The sequence below is a fragment of the Eleutherodactylus coqui genome, chromosome 7 (genome assembly GCF_035609145.1).
Source record: "Eleutherodactylus coqui strain aEleCoq1 chromosome 7, aEleCoq1.hap1, whole genome shotgun sequence".
Lineage (NCBI taxonomy): Eukaryota > Metazoa > Chordata > Amphibia > Anura > Eleutherodactylidae > Eleutherodactylus > Eleutherodactylus coqui.
The window spans coordinates 169896937-169914867 of NC_089843.1; the positions used below are offsets into that span (position 1 = coordinate 169896937).

General features: G+C 40.1%; 1 protein-coding gene across 1 annotated transcript in view; it reads left to right on the plus strand.

Moving 5' to 3' along the window:
* The window catches only part of MTTP (microsomal triglyceride transfer protein), a 69566-nt gene that overhangs the window by 27002 nt on the left and 24633 nt on the right, over positions 1–17931 (plus strand). Inside the window, exons 3-9 of the mRNA XM_066574009.1 lie at positions 274–417; positions 8345–8452; positions 9390–9506; positions 11010–11149; positions 13314–13464; positions 14275–14432; positions 16213–16381. Of these exons, the coding sequence (XP_066430106.1) occupies positions 274–417; positions 8345–8452; positions 9390–9506; positions 11010–11149; positions 13314–13464; positions 14275–14432; positions 16213–16381 (987 nt within the window). The remainder of the gene's footprint in view (positions 1–273; positions 418–8344; positions 8453–9389; positions 9507–11009; positions 11150–13313; positions 13465–14274; positions 14433–16212; positions 16382–17931) is intronic.

The following is a 17931-nucleotide window of genomic DNA, read 5'->3' on the forward strand; positions in this document are numbered from 1 at the left end:
TGAAAAATTTAACACGTCATTTTTACCACATCATAAATGCCTGAAAAGCAAAACCCCCTGAAAAATTGTGCAATGAAAGCACAAAAATGGCTGTTTTTTTAAGGAGGGGGTTAAGTGACCAAAGTATGGCTATGGCTGGGTATAAAAGGATCCATACCACTAGACAAGTGTCATTGTCTGACATGACTTGTTCCTCAGTAGTACTTCATAATGCTGTGGTGGTGATGCCACACCTGAAGACATTACTAATCATGTTGTTGCTCTTCATTACAGATGAAAAATATTAAAATAGAAAATATAAACATCCGCCCACAAGGGCAGAATATTTTTACTGAAACCAATGCTGCAAAATTACTAGGAGATACTAATATGGCGATTCTTCAGAGACCCATTCTTGTGCAGTGGACTAGTGGAAAGGTAAGGAAGCAACTCCTTGTAATCCTGTCAATAGAAGGGGCCACAATCTCAGTCCTATAAAACCCTAATTATATCCTATCATGTGATCAGACATTCGAATCGTGCCCTGCGTGGCATCTTAACTTGTTGCAGTTAGATATTCACGCTTGATAATGTGTATATTGGTGCACTGAAATTTGGGGTGAAAAGTGGCTGAGATTGTTAGGGGAAACATATATATATAACGGATGTGATAACAAAGGATTTGAAGTTGAGTAGGCAGATGGGCAATGAGGGGTAAGAGTTACTTGCTGACCATAGCACTAAAATGCACATTTATTTAATTCTTATATTATATAATTAGTTGTCAAAAAACGTTTTCTTGCACTGTAAGCCCTTGTGTGGGCACTGTGGATATGTTCTGCTGCAGAAATGACCTGAAATCTGCATCAAAATCTGGATGTGATATAGGATGGGGGTTGACAAGTGTGAGTCGTATGGCTCTTCTCCATTGTAATCTGACTTATGACAGTATATTTATAATAGTACATCCAGAAGAATGCATTTTTTTCTATGATCACTCTTTGGCTGCCTGTCCTCGGGCGATGATCCATGGGTGATTTATCTGTAAAGCTACGGAGATAGCATGGCATGGCTGCACTATTTGTAGAGCACGACCAGCCATTCGAACTGAGTACCAGAAAAGCTACACAAAAATGGAACTGCATATTCTCATAATAGACAAACATAAGTTATACTAAGGACATAAAAAGTTAAAAACACAATTATGGGTGGTGCTGCTACATCTATAATCATCGGGCAGCTATTTATTATACTAGCACACAGGTACTTCACTCACAACTTGTGCTACCTTTAAAACATAGAGATATGATGGGTGATGAGGTGCGTTAGAAAATGCTCCAAAAGAGAGCAGACTGTGCTCAAAAATATTGGTGTTTTCCAACACAGGTCTGCATGCACTCATTGAAATCAATGGGAGCGTTGTACCGCGATTACCGTGGTGTTCAAAATTCTGTGGCAATCGAGGTAAAAAGCTCATGTGTGAGAGGGGCCTTAGTCTTCAGAGACTTTAAACATTGATGTGCAGTAAAATAAGCTTCACTTATCACCACATAACAATAAAACTAATAGATATCTGTATAAAGGTCACACACAACCAATCACATAAAGACACATGTTGAAATCTGTGTAAGCCTTATCTGAACCCCGTGGAAATGTGCTTAGAGGCAAAGAAACCCATAACAACTGCTTTAAGAACACATAGACTATGAAGTAGGTTTAATTATTGTTTTGAAACCTTATTGCAAAATGTGTCTTGGTCATAGGCATCTTCTGTAATAACAAGCAATTAGCTTTTGAGGTTTTTTGTTAAGTTTTTATTTATATTATGTTAACGGAATAAATCATATTCCAGAAGATTTCACTGGTTTGCTCCAGACTGGTTATAATGAGAAGCTTCATGCATGAATATATGTATTTGAACTGACGGATGCTGACTGTCAGCCCCCAATACTCTTCTTGTTTATTCAAAGGAAGTACAATACAGATATACTGAATATGACGCACCAATTACATGCACGCCTCCAGCATCATAACAACTCATGATTGGGCTAGTATGTAATGACGCTAATGATTAACATATGTTTACGCCCCAGGTGTATATTGCTATGTGGACATGCAATTCCTATATACTCTAGTGCATTGACTTTAGTAATATTCCAATCTGGACCGAAAGTATTCAGTCAGAGATAAGAAGTTCCTCCCCTTGCTAGCGAGCTATGGGAACCGTACGTGGGAACTTCAGCTTCTACTTGTACATACCAACCTATAATATTGGAGTCATTAACCATTTAACTGCTAGCTATTTCCCACAAAGGTGGATATATGAATATATATATGTTTGTATAGACTGATTTAAGAAACACATTTATATTATTATTACTGCAACAATTATAGTTAAAGGGGTTTTCTGAGTTATTATTTTTTATATAGTTTTGGGTCCTTCATGCCCAAAACTATATAAAAAAATATTTATTCACTGCCACTTTGGCATTTGACGGGTGATGGCACCTGGACAGAAGGCCCAGTGACGTCCCGTAAACTTGTCACGTGGGCTTCTAATGTAGAAGCCCCAGGAAGTTTTATGGGACGTCACCGGTGACCTCCTTTTCGGGCCTTCTGTTAGCTACAGCAGTCACATAGGTAAGCAACTTATGTAATTGTTGCAGCACTTGTAAAACTGAAAACCAAAGGATCGGGAGAGTGAGTATCGCTGTAGGTGAGTATTGTGTTTATTGTTTTCTGTCAGCTGCATCTCCCCACTGCCACCAATGACCTTGGAAAACCCCCTTAACCCTTTAGTGATAAAGCCTGCTTGGACCATAATGACCAACTAATTTTTCAATTTATTTTAATTGTTTCATTCCTAGAGCCATAACCTTTTAATTTTTCCTTCGACGTGGATATATAAGGGCTTGTTTTTTGCGGGAAAAGTTGTATTTTTAATTACCTCATTTTGGGATTAGAGATGAGCGAGCGTACTTGTTTAGGCAAATTACTCGAGCAAGTATGGGCATTTTCGAGTACCTGCCTGCTCGTCCGAAAAGATTCGGGGGCCGGCGGGGGTGAGCGGTGAGTTGCGGGAGTGAGCATGGGGTAGCGGGGGGGGGGCGGTGGAGAGAGAGAGAGAGAGAGAGAGATCTCCCCCGCCGGCCCCTGAATCTTTTCGGGCAAGCAGGCATGTACACAAAAATGCCCATACTCGCTTGAGTATTTTCCCTTAACGAGGGGGAATGGAGAAGACAAAAAGAGATTCTGCCATTTGTAATTTAGATTTCATTTTTACATCGTTCACCATGCAAAATAAATAATGTGATAGCATTACTCTCGGGGCCAGTACGATTTTGGAGATACCCAGTTTATACAGTTTTTTTAATGTTTTGCTATTTTTGTACACCTAAACCCCTTTTTTTTTTGTAAAGATTTGCCTTTGTGTTGCCGCATCCCCGGAGCATTTTTATTTTTCCACAAATGGAGCTCTATAGGGTCTTGTTTTTTCAGGATGAATTTTAGACTTCATTTATCCAATTTTTGGGAAGATGTAACATTTTGATTGCCTTTTATTGAATTTTTTTCTAGAGGCAAGAGTAACAAACTCTGCGATTGTGGCATGTTTTTTATTTTTATTTTTAATGGTGTTCACTATGCAGTTCGTTTATGTCAATATCACATTTATACAGTTTTTTTTCATGGCGTGCACCATGTGGGTTGAATAATGTACTAACTTTTTTCTCTGGGTTATTCCGAATGCTGTGATACCAGATATATGATTTTTTTGTTACTTTTTTAACAGAGTCAAGGGGAAAAGGTGGGGTTTTGACGTTTTTATTTTTTCACTATTTCCTTTTATACTATTTTAACTTTCGATTTTTGTCCCTCTATGGGACTGGAATATCACCATCTTTTATCATTCTTATAATATATTGCTATACTTCAGTAAAGCAGTGTAGTATAGAGGCTTTAAAGCTCAGCCATAGGCAGAGCTTCATAGGCCATCATAGCTAGCAGACCCAAAGGTTATATCTAAGCTTCCAGGTGCCGCAGCAACCCATCTTAACCCCACAATCACATCGCGAGGTCCGATGGGTAACAGAGGGAGCCACATCCCTCTGTCAGCCCTTTACATGCTGCAGCATGTAAAGCATTAAACAGCGGAGTCGGCGGTTTCTCCAGTCCCCACTGTTTGAGCAAATGCCAGGCTGTTACCCAACAGCCGAGCACCCATTCCCCCTGGCATAGGAGACCCATGCAAGGCTTCTAATGCAGTTCGGTAAAAAGGCGAGTGCATCAGAATAAAGTCCCTTAACAGCAGCCATCAAAAGGTTTATTGGTAGGCTTTAAGGAGTTAATATTGTATAAAAGAACAAAAAAAAACTATAGATAAGTTGGAATAGAGATTTTGCATATGGAAAAAAAAATTCCTACTAAAATCTGTAATTGTTTTAAAGAACATCAAATCCTCCACCCAATAGAATGTTTGATTCTCTGGTTACCAGTTCCTTCCTTACCAGGTTCTCTAGTTACTAGTACTAGTTACCAGTCATATCATGAGAGGTAAGGGATGGCTGAGCTGACATGTGGGGTATTTGAGACAGATAGCTAACAGATAATATTTGACAGCTGTCTATATTGGAATGATGTGTGTTGCTACAGTGTTATTTATATTGTGAAAGTGATGGTCTCTGTTTCGCATAGTTTCCATCCCTGTCAGACCCCTATGGTTCCGTCCTGGAACAGAACCAGTGCAAGACTGTAAAAACATTGGGGGAAAATTACTAGGACAGGCATTTACAAGGCTGGTTCTAGTATAAGTTCCGCTGGTGCATGATGTACTTGATACATGAAGAGGCGCACACTTCTTCATCTGTTAGGCACATCCTGGCACCTACTTGCGCCTACACTGAAATGTACACCAGGTCCAACCTGACGTACTTTCCTGGCATAATTTATGACAGCTTCTGAGGTAAATTACACATAAATCTGTCAGTTTTAGGTGGACACACCCCTCCTGGCAAGCCCTGCCCAATTTTCACAAAAGCACAGAGAGTAGAAAAGTTGCAATATTTTTGTGTAAGTGGCCTTTGCACCAAATTTTGCAATATTTTTACCCCAGTTTTCAGGCCTAAAGCCATCATAAATGCCCCTGATAGTGTTAAAGGAGCCTTAGTTATGTTGACATACACAAACAGAAAGTGTATGAAGTTTTGGGTTTGTATATTTTTGCTTACCTTTTTTAAAAATTTAGTCCTAATATGTGTTAAGTCCTAATGCTCTGAACAGTAGCTTCAAATCAGAGCTTCATTATAGCTCAAAGTTCATTTTGCTGTTCGTGAGTCATGTTACAAAGTTGAGGTTACACTGGGATAGGACAAAAGGTTGATTCCTGGAACAGTACGTAATGTGTTATTTAGTACTTATCAATGAAGTAAATGATAAACGCGTTGTCCAGTAATTACAGTTAGATGTCTGAATATTGTACTCTCTTGGGTAAGTCAGAAAGCATACACATCAGAGTAAAAGTGATTTATTTAATATCAAACATAGCTGAAGTCCATGTAAAAGTCATTGGATGAATGTAGCCAACAAAGTATTGTGGTGCTGGCTGAACATATTAATGCGGATATTTTCTTATCATATCCCAGTTGTAGATATTTTTAAAACATTATTACGCGTGTTTATACCTAATCAAAAACTAAGCGGTCAATAGCATTTACCAGAGAAGTCTATAGTGCTAAAAGTTATAGTCCTCCAGTTTCAAAGAAACAATATAGAATGCCATGCTTTAAAACCCCAATGATGTCTGAAACAGAGGACCCTAGAGCATATTCCCCCACACCAGCATATTAGCAGACAGGTGGAACTGTATGAAATGGTGGTTGCACATGTGCACCACCAACTTCATATAACTCTATGGGATGTAAGGAAACAGCTCAATGAGATTGCCCAGGTGTTTCTGAAAATGAAAGTGATGGCAAATCTTAACGAAATGCTGTTACTTTCTGTAATGGGAATAGCCCTTTGAAGCAAAATCAGTTTTCCTATGAAGAATAGGAACTTGTATCTTAAAAGTTAACATTTAATACATCAGCTTATAAGGGAGATGGAACAATACCTCTGCAGCACTACCTATTAGTAGTTCAATTTCCAGTCATTGTTACAAGGCTTGTATAAAGAGCCTAACAATGATTTGCAGGAATGCTGCCTTCCAATAGGTGACGCTGCAGAGGTATTGTTCCATCTCCCTTATTTGCCTATTACCCAGAGGAGCATGAATGGCCTTCTAAGTCTCCTCACTCACTCATCTTCTAGGTGCTCTCCCTAAGGAAAAAAGATAGCATTCCTAACATACATCAGCTTGTAACATATTGGGGCAGATTTACTAAATTTGGACAGCTTAGAACTAGACTAGATGCACCAAATTTATTACAGTGGCTCATTTCGTATGATAAATTCGGCACATCTTTAGACATTTTGTATAATTTTAGACCAATTTTTTGGTACATGATTCCACATTTGAAGCCATGTCCCTTTCCTTTAAGTCATGTCTCTCTTTTAGTAAGGTGTAAAGAGTGTCTAAAACACATAATAAATGTGGCGCAAAGCATGTTTGCCAGTTTTTTTGTGCAAATTGAAACAGAATTCTGCTGTATCAATCAATGGGAGCTCTACCTCATATAGCACTTCCAACCCCAATGCGGATGGAGCCGTCAACATTGGACCCACTGCTGTGAGTGCTGGGGCTAAGATCAGGTGATCACCGAGAATCCTGAGCGACGGCTTCCCTCGCCAATCAACTATTGATGATCTATCCTGAGGATAGGTCATCAGTATGGAAAGGGGTTAAATGCTCAGAATACCTCTTTTAGATTTCAATAAGGTTTTAGATTTCAATAAGGTTTTAGGAAAGACACAAAGGAACTTAAAGGGAACTTAAATTCAACTTTTCCACCATCCTTTTGCTCTCAATACCTCATAATGACAAAGTGAAAATGGAATGTTAGAAATATTTATAAAGTTTTTAAAAATGAAAAACTAACATGTTGTATTGGTATAAGTATGGTATGACACTTGAAATTTAGCTCTGGAGGTCTCCCATTTCTCTTGATTATCTTTGAGATGTTTCTACACCTTGATTGGAGTCACCTGTGCTAAATTCAGTTGATTGGACATTATTTTAAAATACACACCTGTCTGTATCTCACAGACTCTCACAGCTCTCATAGCTCACAATGCTTGTTGGAGTCAAAACCAAAAAAGATTTGCTTGTAGAGCTCTGAGACAGAATTGTGTGGAGGCACAGATATGGAGAAGGCTTAAAAAAAAAACTTTCCAAGAGCACAGCGGCCTCTATAATTCTTAAATAGAACACATTTGGAACAACCAGGACTGTTCCTAGACCTGGCCGACCCACTGAACTAAGTAATCGGGTAAGAGAGGTGACCAAGAACACAATGATCACACTGGCTGAGTGTCAAAGATCATTACTTTTACTTTCTCTGAGCAGCTTCTAAAAGGAAACATACAATCTAATTGGTTGTTAGTGGCAGCATCTCCACTTCTTGTCTGCACTAATTTTCATCAATGTAGTAACTATTCAGCTTTTGTTATTCAAGAGAACTATTAGACATGTGAAGTAACTACTGTCATTATCCAAAGTACTAAAATGTATATATCATGATGTTTTAATAAATGCAAGGAAACCTCTCCAAAGACCAACCCATTATCCAGAACAGATTGCCTATGACAGATTTTCACTTCCACCATATATTATGCATGCTGGCTATCTCTTTTGAGAAGACCTTTCCCCTAGAAGACCACTTTTCAATGCAATTATGGGTGGACATCTCAATGAGCTTTCACTGCATTAGCAATAGTAAATATGAATACAAATATACTTAAAGGGGTATTCCGGGCATTTTAAACTGATGACCTATTCTCTGGATAGGTCAGAAGAAGTTGATTGATACAAAAAGTCTGATTTATTTGCTGAAACTGTAATTACATTTTGGATTCTAAACAGCAAACTAGAAGCATGGTAGCCTAGTGATTAGCACTGTTGGGTCCTGGGTTCAAATGTGACATCTACATGGCGTTTGTATGTTCTCCCCAAGTTTACATGAGTTTCCCTTAGCCGTAATATGTGTGCATGCCAGAGATTAGATTGTAAACCCTTGACTGGGATTGTGATGCCACTTGATATACAGTGCTTCGAAATATCTTGGTGCTGGAAATAAAAGCTATCAGTCATGAACCTATAGAGCACCAATCTAGGTCAAATTGCAAGGACTGTTGACAAAGTGTAAATGCGCTGTGTGTAATATTTATCATATTCATTGTCTGGTTACTAAATGTTTGTTTGCTTCCTTAGGTGAAAACACTGTATCTGTACCAGAATGAGCCCACAGTCCTTCTTAATATCAAGAGAGGCTTGGCAAGCCTATTCCAGATCCAGTTCACTCCTGGTACAGTCACTGAGGTAAGAGTCCTACAAGATGTGGGCAGATTAACACAAGTGGCAGCTTGTGGCCCAGCAGGAAGCTAGTCAGCCCATAAAAGTCCATGGATTTAAGATTCCAGCGTGCATCATCTCCTGTGCCTGGTGCGGTTTTTATGATATGTAGGAAGAAAACATAGGATGAGTAGAATCATATTCTTGTTGTGGGTAGGGAGGAAATAATGGGACGTGTAGGATTGTTCATGAACTGTGAAACCTGTTTCCTCATAAATCAGTTTGTATCTGTCACACATACTCAACATGTACCATCGGAATGGCTGTAGGATGCATGAATATTTGGCCCAGGCTTTATTACAGAATTATGTAACCACAAGATATAGATGCATATCAAAATTCTCATATTTTAGATGTGAGACGATGGGCACTTTTAAAACAAGAACATGAATTGTTATAGCAGGTAATGTTGTATGTAAATATCGTTAGGTCTTCACGCAGAAAGGTATCCGTCAGTCTAACCAGGAATAAAGGCAAAGTAACTTCCCAATAGCAACACTAAAGGTGCTTTTAGACGGAACAATTATAGTTCAGACAAGCGAAAGTGAACGATCATTCGGTCTAAACATCGATCGTTCAGTCATTCTTATTCACTTATACAGTGAATGTGATAGACGGAATGATTTCTTGTTTGAATGAGCCAACGACGTATCTGCCCGATAAACAGGATGCCCGAGAGTGATCGAGCTAGCAATTACATCACTCGCTCGTCTAAAAGGACCCCAAGGCGTCATGCACATGGCCATATTACGGCTCCATTCAACCTCCAAGACTTCTGTGAGCCCTATTGTACCTCTAAATGTCTCTGATTTCATACAGAAACATATGAAGGCTTTTTAAGAAATGAATGTAAATCATGTTTAGTTCTTTACATCCTGGTTGATTGCTGGATTGTTTGTTTCAGCTGGATGTTTCTGGAAATTGCAAAGTTACCTACAAGGCAAAACAGAATCAGGTTACCAAAATCAAGGAACTTGACACCTGCAAGATTTCCAAAACAGGGTTCACTAACTCCAACAAGGTATGAGAACATATTCGAAATGTATTACTGTATGATCGAGGTCACATCTATCAAGTTCTTGGGAAAATGGGTTCCACAATCGGTCAGCATAGAACCGTTACAATAAGTAGCAGTGGTAGGCATCTGACATAAGCAGGAGAAAGTGGCCATCTACATGATGAATTCTGAAGAATCCATGGGAAGAAAATGTACACATCCTGTTGTCACCTATCATGTGGTCTTTAGGACTAACAAAATATGACTTACCTGGTTTGTGGTTAAGAGGAATGGTCGTATATTAAATGACTATGGGAAAAAATAAAAGGTCTTCCTCTCTGTTTAGATATTTTTGGTGAAGCCTACCCACAAACATCTTTTAATGTTGTGTATGACTGTCATGAAAATAAGTACCCATCCTATAGTAGTGTTTTAAATTGTTTGTCCCACAAAAAGAGCTCATCCCATATATAAAGGATAGGGAATAAGCTTCAGATAGGTGGTGGTCCAACCACTTGGACCCCCACCAATCACAGGAACAGGGTTCTCGAGTGTAGCATTGAAGAAAATTGAGCAGTAGTGCACACACGTGACCACCACTCCATATATTTGAAGACACTTGGGACCGGAACCCCTATTCAGCTGATCAGTGGGTGTTCCAGCGGTTGGACCCGCACCAATCACAGTTATCCTCTGTTCTGTGCATAGAAGATAAGTTCTATTTGTGGGAAAACCCTATTGAAAACACCACTAAAGAGTACTTATTCCCATGACATACATTCCCATTTCATACACAACAAGCTTAAAACAGTCAAGATTACAAGAGGTAACTCTGTAGACTTCACTATAAGGCTAATTTAGCACAGTCGAGTGCGATATCTCATGCTCGCCAACATGCAATTTCTCCGCAGATGTGAGAAATTTTTGGATCAAAAACATCTCACATCACTTCGGGGAAGTAGTGATCCTCTGACGTGGCTGACATTTGCAGCGAAGGATCGCGGAGTGTTTCCCATTGTTTTCAATGGGAAACCTTGCATCGCACTCACGTGCACCTAGCATGCAAAGCGATGCTTTGCTGGCCCCATTGAAAACAATGGACGATGCAAGAGCACGTCCAAAGATAGAACATGCCGCAATTTATTTTGCAGTGCGATGCGGGACCCCCATCTATATGACCCCATTAAAAAAAATGGGGTTCGTACTTGTGTGAGATTTGTGTGCCTTGCAACGCACAAATCTTGCGGAATGTTCTCAGCAGTGTGAAACCGTCCCAAATACCAAAAGTGAGAGAAAGACCTTTTATTTTTTTTTCCATGGACATTTTCTTTGGCTTTGTATAATCCAGCAGGTCATTCTGAATAAAACAGTCGTTTAGGTAACAAGTTTATGAAACCCTGGCTTCACTGTGTCACACAATGCTGCTCATATAGTCCTAAGCTGGCCCACCTAGTGTAATAATTCTACACTAATATACTGTAGTACATTTGTTTAAGTCTGCATACTAGTAACACTCTTATTAAACAGGTTCTTGGCATCTCTAACAAAGAAACATCTAGTACAATTTACCATATCGAAGATGACAATATAAAATCTGTGTTGGCAGAAGAAAACCATGTGATGGTCCTTAATGTGTATGACACCATTGCAGCCAATGTTATTTGTAGGTAAGTTTTCCTTGTTTATCCTTGTTTCTTGCAAAAGTGTAAAGTGTAAACCATACTCAAGAGGCAAGAGGCCTACCAGAAGAAGACACGAGATTTCAAGATGTCCTGTTCTGATGCCTTGTGTGGATACAAATCTCTCCTAACACTAGGGCGCTGCTCGCATCTGTGTCATGATTTCTATCGTAAAGAAAAAACACTATTTAATACGAGTCAGTCTTACAACAGACACAGGCGGCGACTGATGGACCGCATTGACTTATAGCTTTATGACAGCCAAAATAACACTGAATGCAGTGCTATCCTTCCAACCAAAAACAATGGAATCTATGACAGAGGCTCTTGACAGATCCTTCCATGCAGATGTGAACGGTGTCCGACTCAGAGATTGCCTAATTTGTTTGTGGAATTCTCACATTAAAAAGATAAATTCAGTATATACAGTACTTTAACAGTATTACAGATAAAACTTCTATATATATAAAGCCCTCAATGACTGACTGACTCACTGACTGACTCACTGACTGATTCACTGACTGACTCACTGACTGACTCACTCGCCACTAATTCTCCAACTTCCCGATGTCGTAGAAACATGAAATATGGCACAATTATAGATTATGTCCAAAATAGGAAAAGTAAAGAGGTCCCAACTCGATTATTCAATTCTAGCACAAAAGAATTAGTGTCCAAACTTTACATACATAATCTAATTCTCTCACTGCCTGATGTCATAGAAACTTGAAATTTGGCACGAGCATTGATTGTGTCATATATAGGAAAAGCTAATGGGTCCCAACTCGATCATTCAATTCTAGCGCAAAAGAACTAGCGTCCAAATTTTTATGCACGGAATCTAATTCTATCCCTCCCCAATGTCATAAAAATTTGAAATTTGGCACGACCATTGATTATGTCATAAATTGGAAAAGTTAATGAATCCCAACTTGATTATTCAATTCTAAGCGCAAAAGAATTAGCGTCCAAATTTTACATACGGAATCTAATTCTCTCACTTCCTGATGTCATAGAAACTTGAAATTTGGTACGAGCATTAATTATGTTATAAATAGGAAAAGCTAATGGGTCCCAACTCGAATATTCAATTCTAGCGCAAAAGAATCAGCGTCCAAATTTTACATACGTAATCTAATTCTCTCACTTCCTGATGTCATTTTATATCAAGGAAACGGCGCATGGTTACCTACACATAGTGTTTCCTGGGTAACGCAAAGAACCATGCAAAATGGTGAACATATTTTTTTCCTCGGTATCTCTAAAGTAACCACGACTTCATAAGATTTTCCGTGTGAACACCAGATTAACACCATTACCAAATTAAATCGGGCAAAGCCGGGTATATCAGCTAGTTTGGAGTTATGAAAGGAGTAAAGATGTCAGTGGTTTGCAAGAAATAAAAGATGGTAAAAATTTGTTGTGGCTTATGACCTTTTACTCTGGACCCTACTCAAGGATGGCAGCAGTATGGATGCGGACACAAGGTGGTACAACTGAAGTGACTTTACTTTGTAAAAGGAGAAATTGGCATGATGGTCACAAAACAGGGTCATTGTTTGGCAGGTAAAGCAATATATATGTGTCACAGAGGGTACACAGTGTGGCAGTTACAACAAAATTGGATCATGGTTGCCATTAGTCCCCAAAAAAGTCTACTAAGCAGACAGTAGGGTAGCTGTAACCCTAATTTGGCACACAGCTTGGTAGTTCCAGCCTCGGGTGGGGGCACTTAACTTAATGATTACAGTCTCTGCTAAACTTGCATGGCAACTCATAGCAGGCTTTCAGGATCTAGCAGCCTAACTGTCCACAAACAATTGGGACGTCTGATGCTATGCATGCCTTCGATACGACCAGCACTCTGGGAGCAGTCCACAACCACTTCCGGATATCAGGACCTCCTCTCTACTTGTAGCGCTTACTCTGGTAAGCCCAAACAGTCATCAATATCAGTTTGGTGAGGCTCCCAGTCCTAGAACCCCCACCGATCAACTGTTTGAAGGGGCCATCCGGCTTGGACAAAGGTTTCAGACTCCTAATTTTATATCTAATACAGTTCTGTACATTGTTTAACAACTGTGCTTAGTGAAATTCTAGACATTAAAATTGTGGTTAATTTTTTAAATATTTTCTTTCTTCACACACGTAGACAAAAACTAGAGCTAAAATCGAGTGAAGCCGGACCTAAATTAGCTGCTGGAAAGCAGTTGCCCAATGTCGTAAAGGCAGTAGATCCTAAATATGTAGCCACTCCCCTAGGGGCCGATCAGGTGAAATCAGAGTGTAAAAGCTGTCCCTTGGTGAGTACAAGTCATTTTTTAGTGTTCAAATGTATGTATTGTAGAGCACATAGGCGTAACTATAGAGGATGCAGAAGATGCGGTTGCATCCTGGCCCAGGAGCCTTAGGGGGCCCATAAGGCTTCTCTTCTCCATAGGGAACCCAGTACTATGAGTAAAGCATTACAGTTGGGGGCCCTGTTACAAATTTTGCATCGGGGCCCGAGAGCTTCAAATTACGCCTCTGGTAGAGGAAATTGATTTTTAAAGAAAAATAAGTAAAGTTAATAAGTCATAAGCTTAGTTTATCCTTGTAGACTCAGTATTTAGAAGTATAGCTAATTATGCTTGTTGCAGGTTAGAAGCAATTGTAATTTATTATGGACCTCCTTTTGCATACCTGACATGAAACATCACACAAACGCGGCCACCAAATAGTTGGCTATGAACATTCCCCCCAAAAAGTTAAGGCACATGCATCAATATTCATTCATGTGTGTGGTGTTGGGGGGGTGGGGGGGGGGGGTCATGGTGTCTCAGAGAAGAGCTGCTTTATGAGTATTCATTTGTCAATGGCAGCAGAGCATGGTGGCCCTATTGGGGGAGCTTCAGAAAAGAAGTTGTGAGCTATACTGAAGCATAATAAAAGAAGAGTGTCTTGGTGAGGTATAAAGCCTATATACAAAGACTTTTCAAGGGTTAGCTTTTTTATGATTTTATTGACACGTGCAATGAATGATGAAAAAAGCATAAATTGCAAATGATAACATCAAAATAATTTCAGCAGTTTATGTAATAATTTGGGTTATTAGTCAAAAATATATATTTTAGCTGTTGCAGCAATGGAGGACTATTCGTAACGACCTGAAACCTGAAAACCTTTCAAAAGCCAGTGCGGCCCGTAGCTTTCTGCAACTAATTCAAAGTCTTCGAAGGGCCAGAAAGTCAGACATCATAACGCTTCTTAAATCGGAAAAAGAGGACATCCTGTGAGTATTAGTGACCCTTATTAGTATAGTTCTAAGGTTTTGAACATAAATTGTCAGTCACATGCTTAAGATTCCAGATTTAAAAGCCTTTGGATTAACCAAGAAGAGCTAATTATGTGAGGAAACCTACAAATGTACAATCAATTGCTTGTTACTGACATCTACGGTAGTTATAGTCAGTTTCTAACTGGGATGCCTTGGCTTTCTAGCTACACAAGAGATGTACAGGTCCTCTAGCACATGTTCAGTTTTACTCTAAAGTCACCTACAGATGAACAAATGCATTATGTCCATCTGTAAGTGACTTTAGAGTAAAACTGAATATACAGATGCAGCAGAGTTAAACATGATTTTTAATGCGTTATGATAACCCTGTGCCACAGTATCTTTACCATTTCAGTTACTTTACAATGGGTTTTGTTTTCTTAAGATAAGAGAACAGCTTCTTAATGACTTAAGATAACTTGTTGCAGAAAGTTAACAAAAGGCCCATTTACAAAGGACGAATGTTTGGCAAACGATACCCGACACTCGTCCTTGAGTTTCCTCACTCTTGTGCTAGCACAGCTGGTTCACTCACAAAGCTGCCAGTAGGGGGCGGGGCAGTGCAGGAGATTTCTCTCCTCTCGCTCCCCCGCCCCTATCCATTCACTTAATACAGCGGCCATTCAGTACTGAACGGGCACTATTTACAGTGAGCGAAGAGCTCATTGCTCATTGTTTATGCAGCATAAACGATGGACGATGAGCTCATCGCTCATCATTCATTGTAAATAGCGGCGGTTTAATACTGAACAGCCGCTGTATTAAGTGAATGGAGAGGGGCGGGGGAGCGAGAGGAGAGAAATCTCCTGCACTGCCCTGCCCCTCTGCTGGCCGCTCTGTGAGCAAGCCAGCAATACTAGCTCCCGTGTGACAGCACAGGAGAGGGGAAACCTAAGAACGAGTGTCAGCCATTCGTCCCGTGAAAATGGACCTATAGACAAGTTGCAAACTGCTATATCTGTGAGCTGTTAATGAATTGTATGTTCAAGTCCCCTTTTGGAACTAATAAATGTAACAAGAAATGACATTTTTTTTGCCCAAGTATAAAAAATGTAAATGGAAAGATGTTAGAATGCCTCAAGGGCACTACCTATTAGAAGGTAGCATTCCTGTAAGTCAATGTCTAACATATAGGCCTTGTAATATGACTGGGGAATATAAGCCAAAACCAGAGTCATAACCGTGTACAAACAGCTGTTTTGCGGTCTTTTTCCCTTAGTGTATAGTATGTTGCTAGCTGGAGGCCTATGACATGAGTCGGGTGGGGTATTTTTATACTTAGCTAAGTCCCTGTAGGTACATTGCCTCTGCAGCACCTTCTGTTAGAGGCGTTATACCATATGTCTCCTCCACCTACTAAGAGTTTTATAAGAAACTGCAGCTGTAACATGCCTGAGAATATAAACCAAAGCCAGAGTCTTCTCCAGAAGGAAAAATAAGCATGTAAGACAGCTGTTTCGGGATTTTTGCCCCTCATCAGTATACAGTAGGTGGCTGGGTGAAAGGACAATGCTGTGGGTCAGGAGGGGTATAGTTTCTTCTTGTGGAGTGCTAAGGAGAGTGTAAGTAGACTTACAAGGCCATCCATGCTTCTCTGGGAAATTTAGTATGCAAATCGAAGATGGTACAATGCCTCCAGGATGCCATCTAATAGAAGGTAATTAGAGTAATTTATGCAGAAGTAATTGCCTCTGTGAAACGATATTCTTATACTGTCACTATTCTGCATCCACAGTCCACAGCTGGTCGATGCCGTAACTTTCGCTCAAACACCTGATGCTCTAGAGGCACTCTTGGAGATTTTGGACTTTCGCAATGGAACTAGACCTTTATTGCAAGAAAGGTTCTTATGTGCCACTGGCCTTGCTACACATCCAAATGAAAGCATGCTGCGAGCATTACTTGTAAGTTTACTTGACTTCTGATAAGCAAATACAAATTTTAATGATGCAAAAAAAGTATTCAATCACATTTACAGCCCAAGATATCAAGGGCATAAATAGAGTAGTACTCTACCGACCACCATCATGGTGAAGACATCTTCTGAGATAGGTTTCATCTGGTAGTGTCAGTGGAGTAGCTGTAAGCAGTGTGCAGATTACAGTTGGCCTAGGCTTGGGGGATTTTTATGGTCCCATTCACTGGCATACGGTATGAGAGGACAGAAGTACTATACTTGGCCTATGAAGGTTGGTGGTCTCAGGCTTAAGCTTCACCTCTGTTCAGCATAACATTTACAATAACTATATCATGTAAGAGATTTGTTTCATTTTTTCTGCATTGTCTTAGTTTAGCATTAGAGATGAGCGAGCGTACTCGCTAAGGGCAAATACTCGAGCGAGTATTGCCTTTTGCGAGTACCTGCCCGCTCGTCTCAAAAGATTCGGGTGCCAGCGGAGGGCGGGGGAGGAACAGGGGGAGATCTCTCCGGCACCCGAATCTTTTGAGACGAACGGGCAGGTACTCGCAAAAGGGAATACTCGCTCGAGTATTTGCCCTTAGCGAATACGCTCGCTTATCTCTATTTAGAATCCCTTTAGACCAGTGGTTCTTAACCAATAAAATATGATTTTTTCTAATTCAAGACATACGTATATATTTTATTAGTGCACAAAATGAACCATGCATCAGCAAGGGTTTATAGTGGAGAAGATCCAGGATTTCCTCTAGCCTTGCAGATCACGAATCATACGAGTGGGGTGAATGGAACGTACACATACACACAGTGTGTGTGTCTTGACCTCTGCCGAAACCCTTAGACTGACTCACCGAACCCCCAGGGTTCGATCGAACCCAGGTTAAGAACCACTGCTTTAGACTAAATTGACTCTTTGATTAAAAGGCATACATGTCATGGAGATAGAGCTAGCTGCTGCTGTGAGAGACGGGGGCTCTAGTTTTAAACGGGCGAAAGAGTGAGTGATGCGCCCTTTAGCTCGTTCACTCTTGTGCAGCCTGTTTAGACAGGTAGAGGCATCGTTGGCTCATTCATAGGACCATCGTTCAGTCTTCCACATTTGTTGTATAAGCAAATGTAAAAATCTGAATGAGGGCTGTTTAGACCGAACGATAAGTGAATGTGCTAACGATGGTTTTTATGTCTGTATAAAATGAACGACGAACGAAGCAAACGATTCTCGGTCAGTCATTGGTTCGCGTTTACACCAAACCATTATTGTTCACTTTCGCTCATTTAAACAATTTTTTGAATGAATCGTTCTGTCTAAACGCACACTAAGCCGGTTTCCACCTCACTTCCATATGAGCTGTGAATACAAGCTTGTTATCCCTTCTGTCCACATGGCAAACAAGTGATGGGGGATCGGGCCCTGGTGTCCATTCTCCTGTCTTAAAAAGGTTGGGTGCGCCTGAATCTCTGGTGTTGGGATGTGATATGGTGCCATCAACCGTAAGCAGGAGGGGCTGCAGTAATACTGCGCCATTTTTTCCCCCT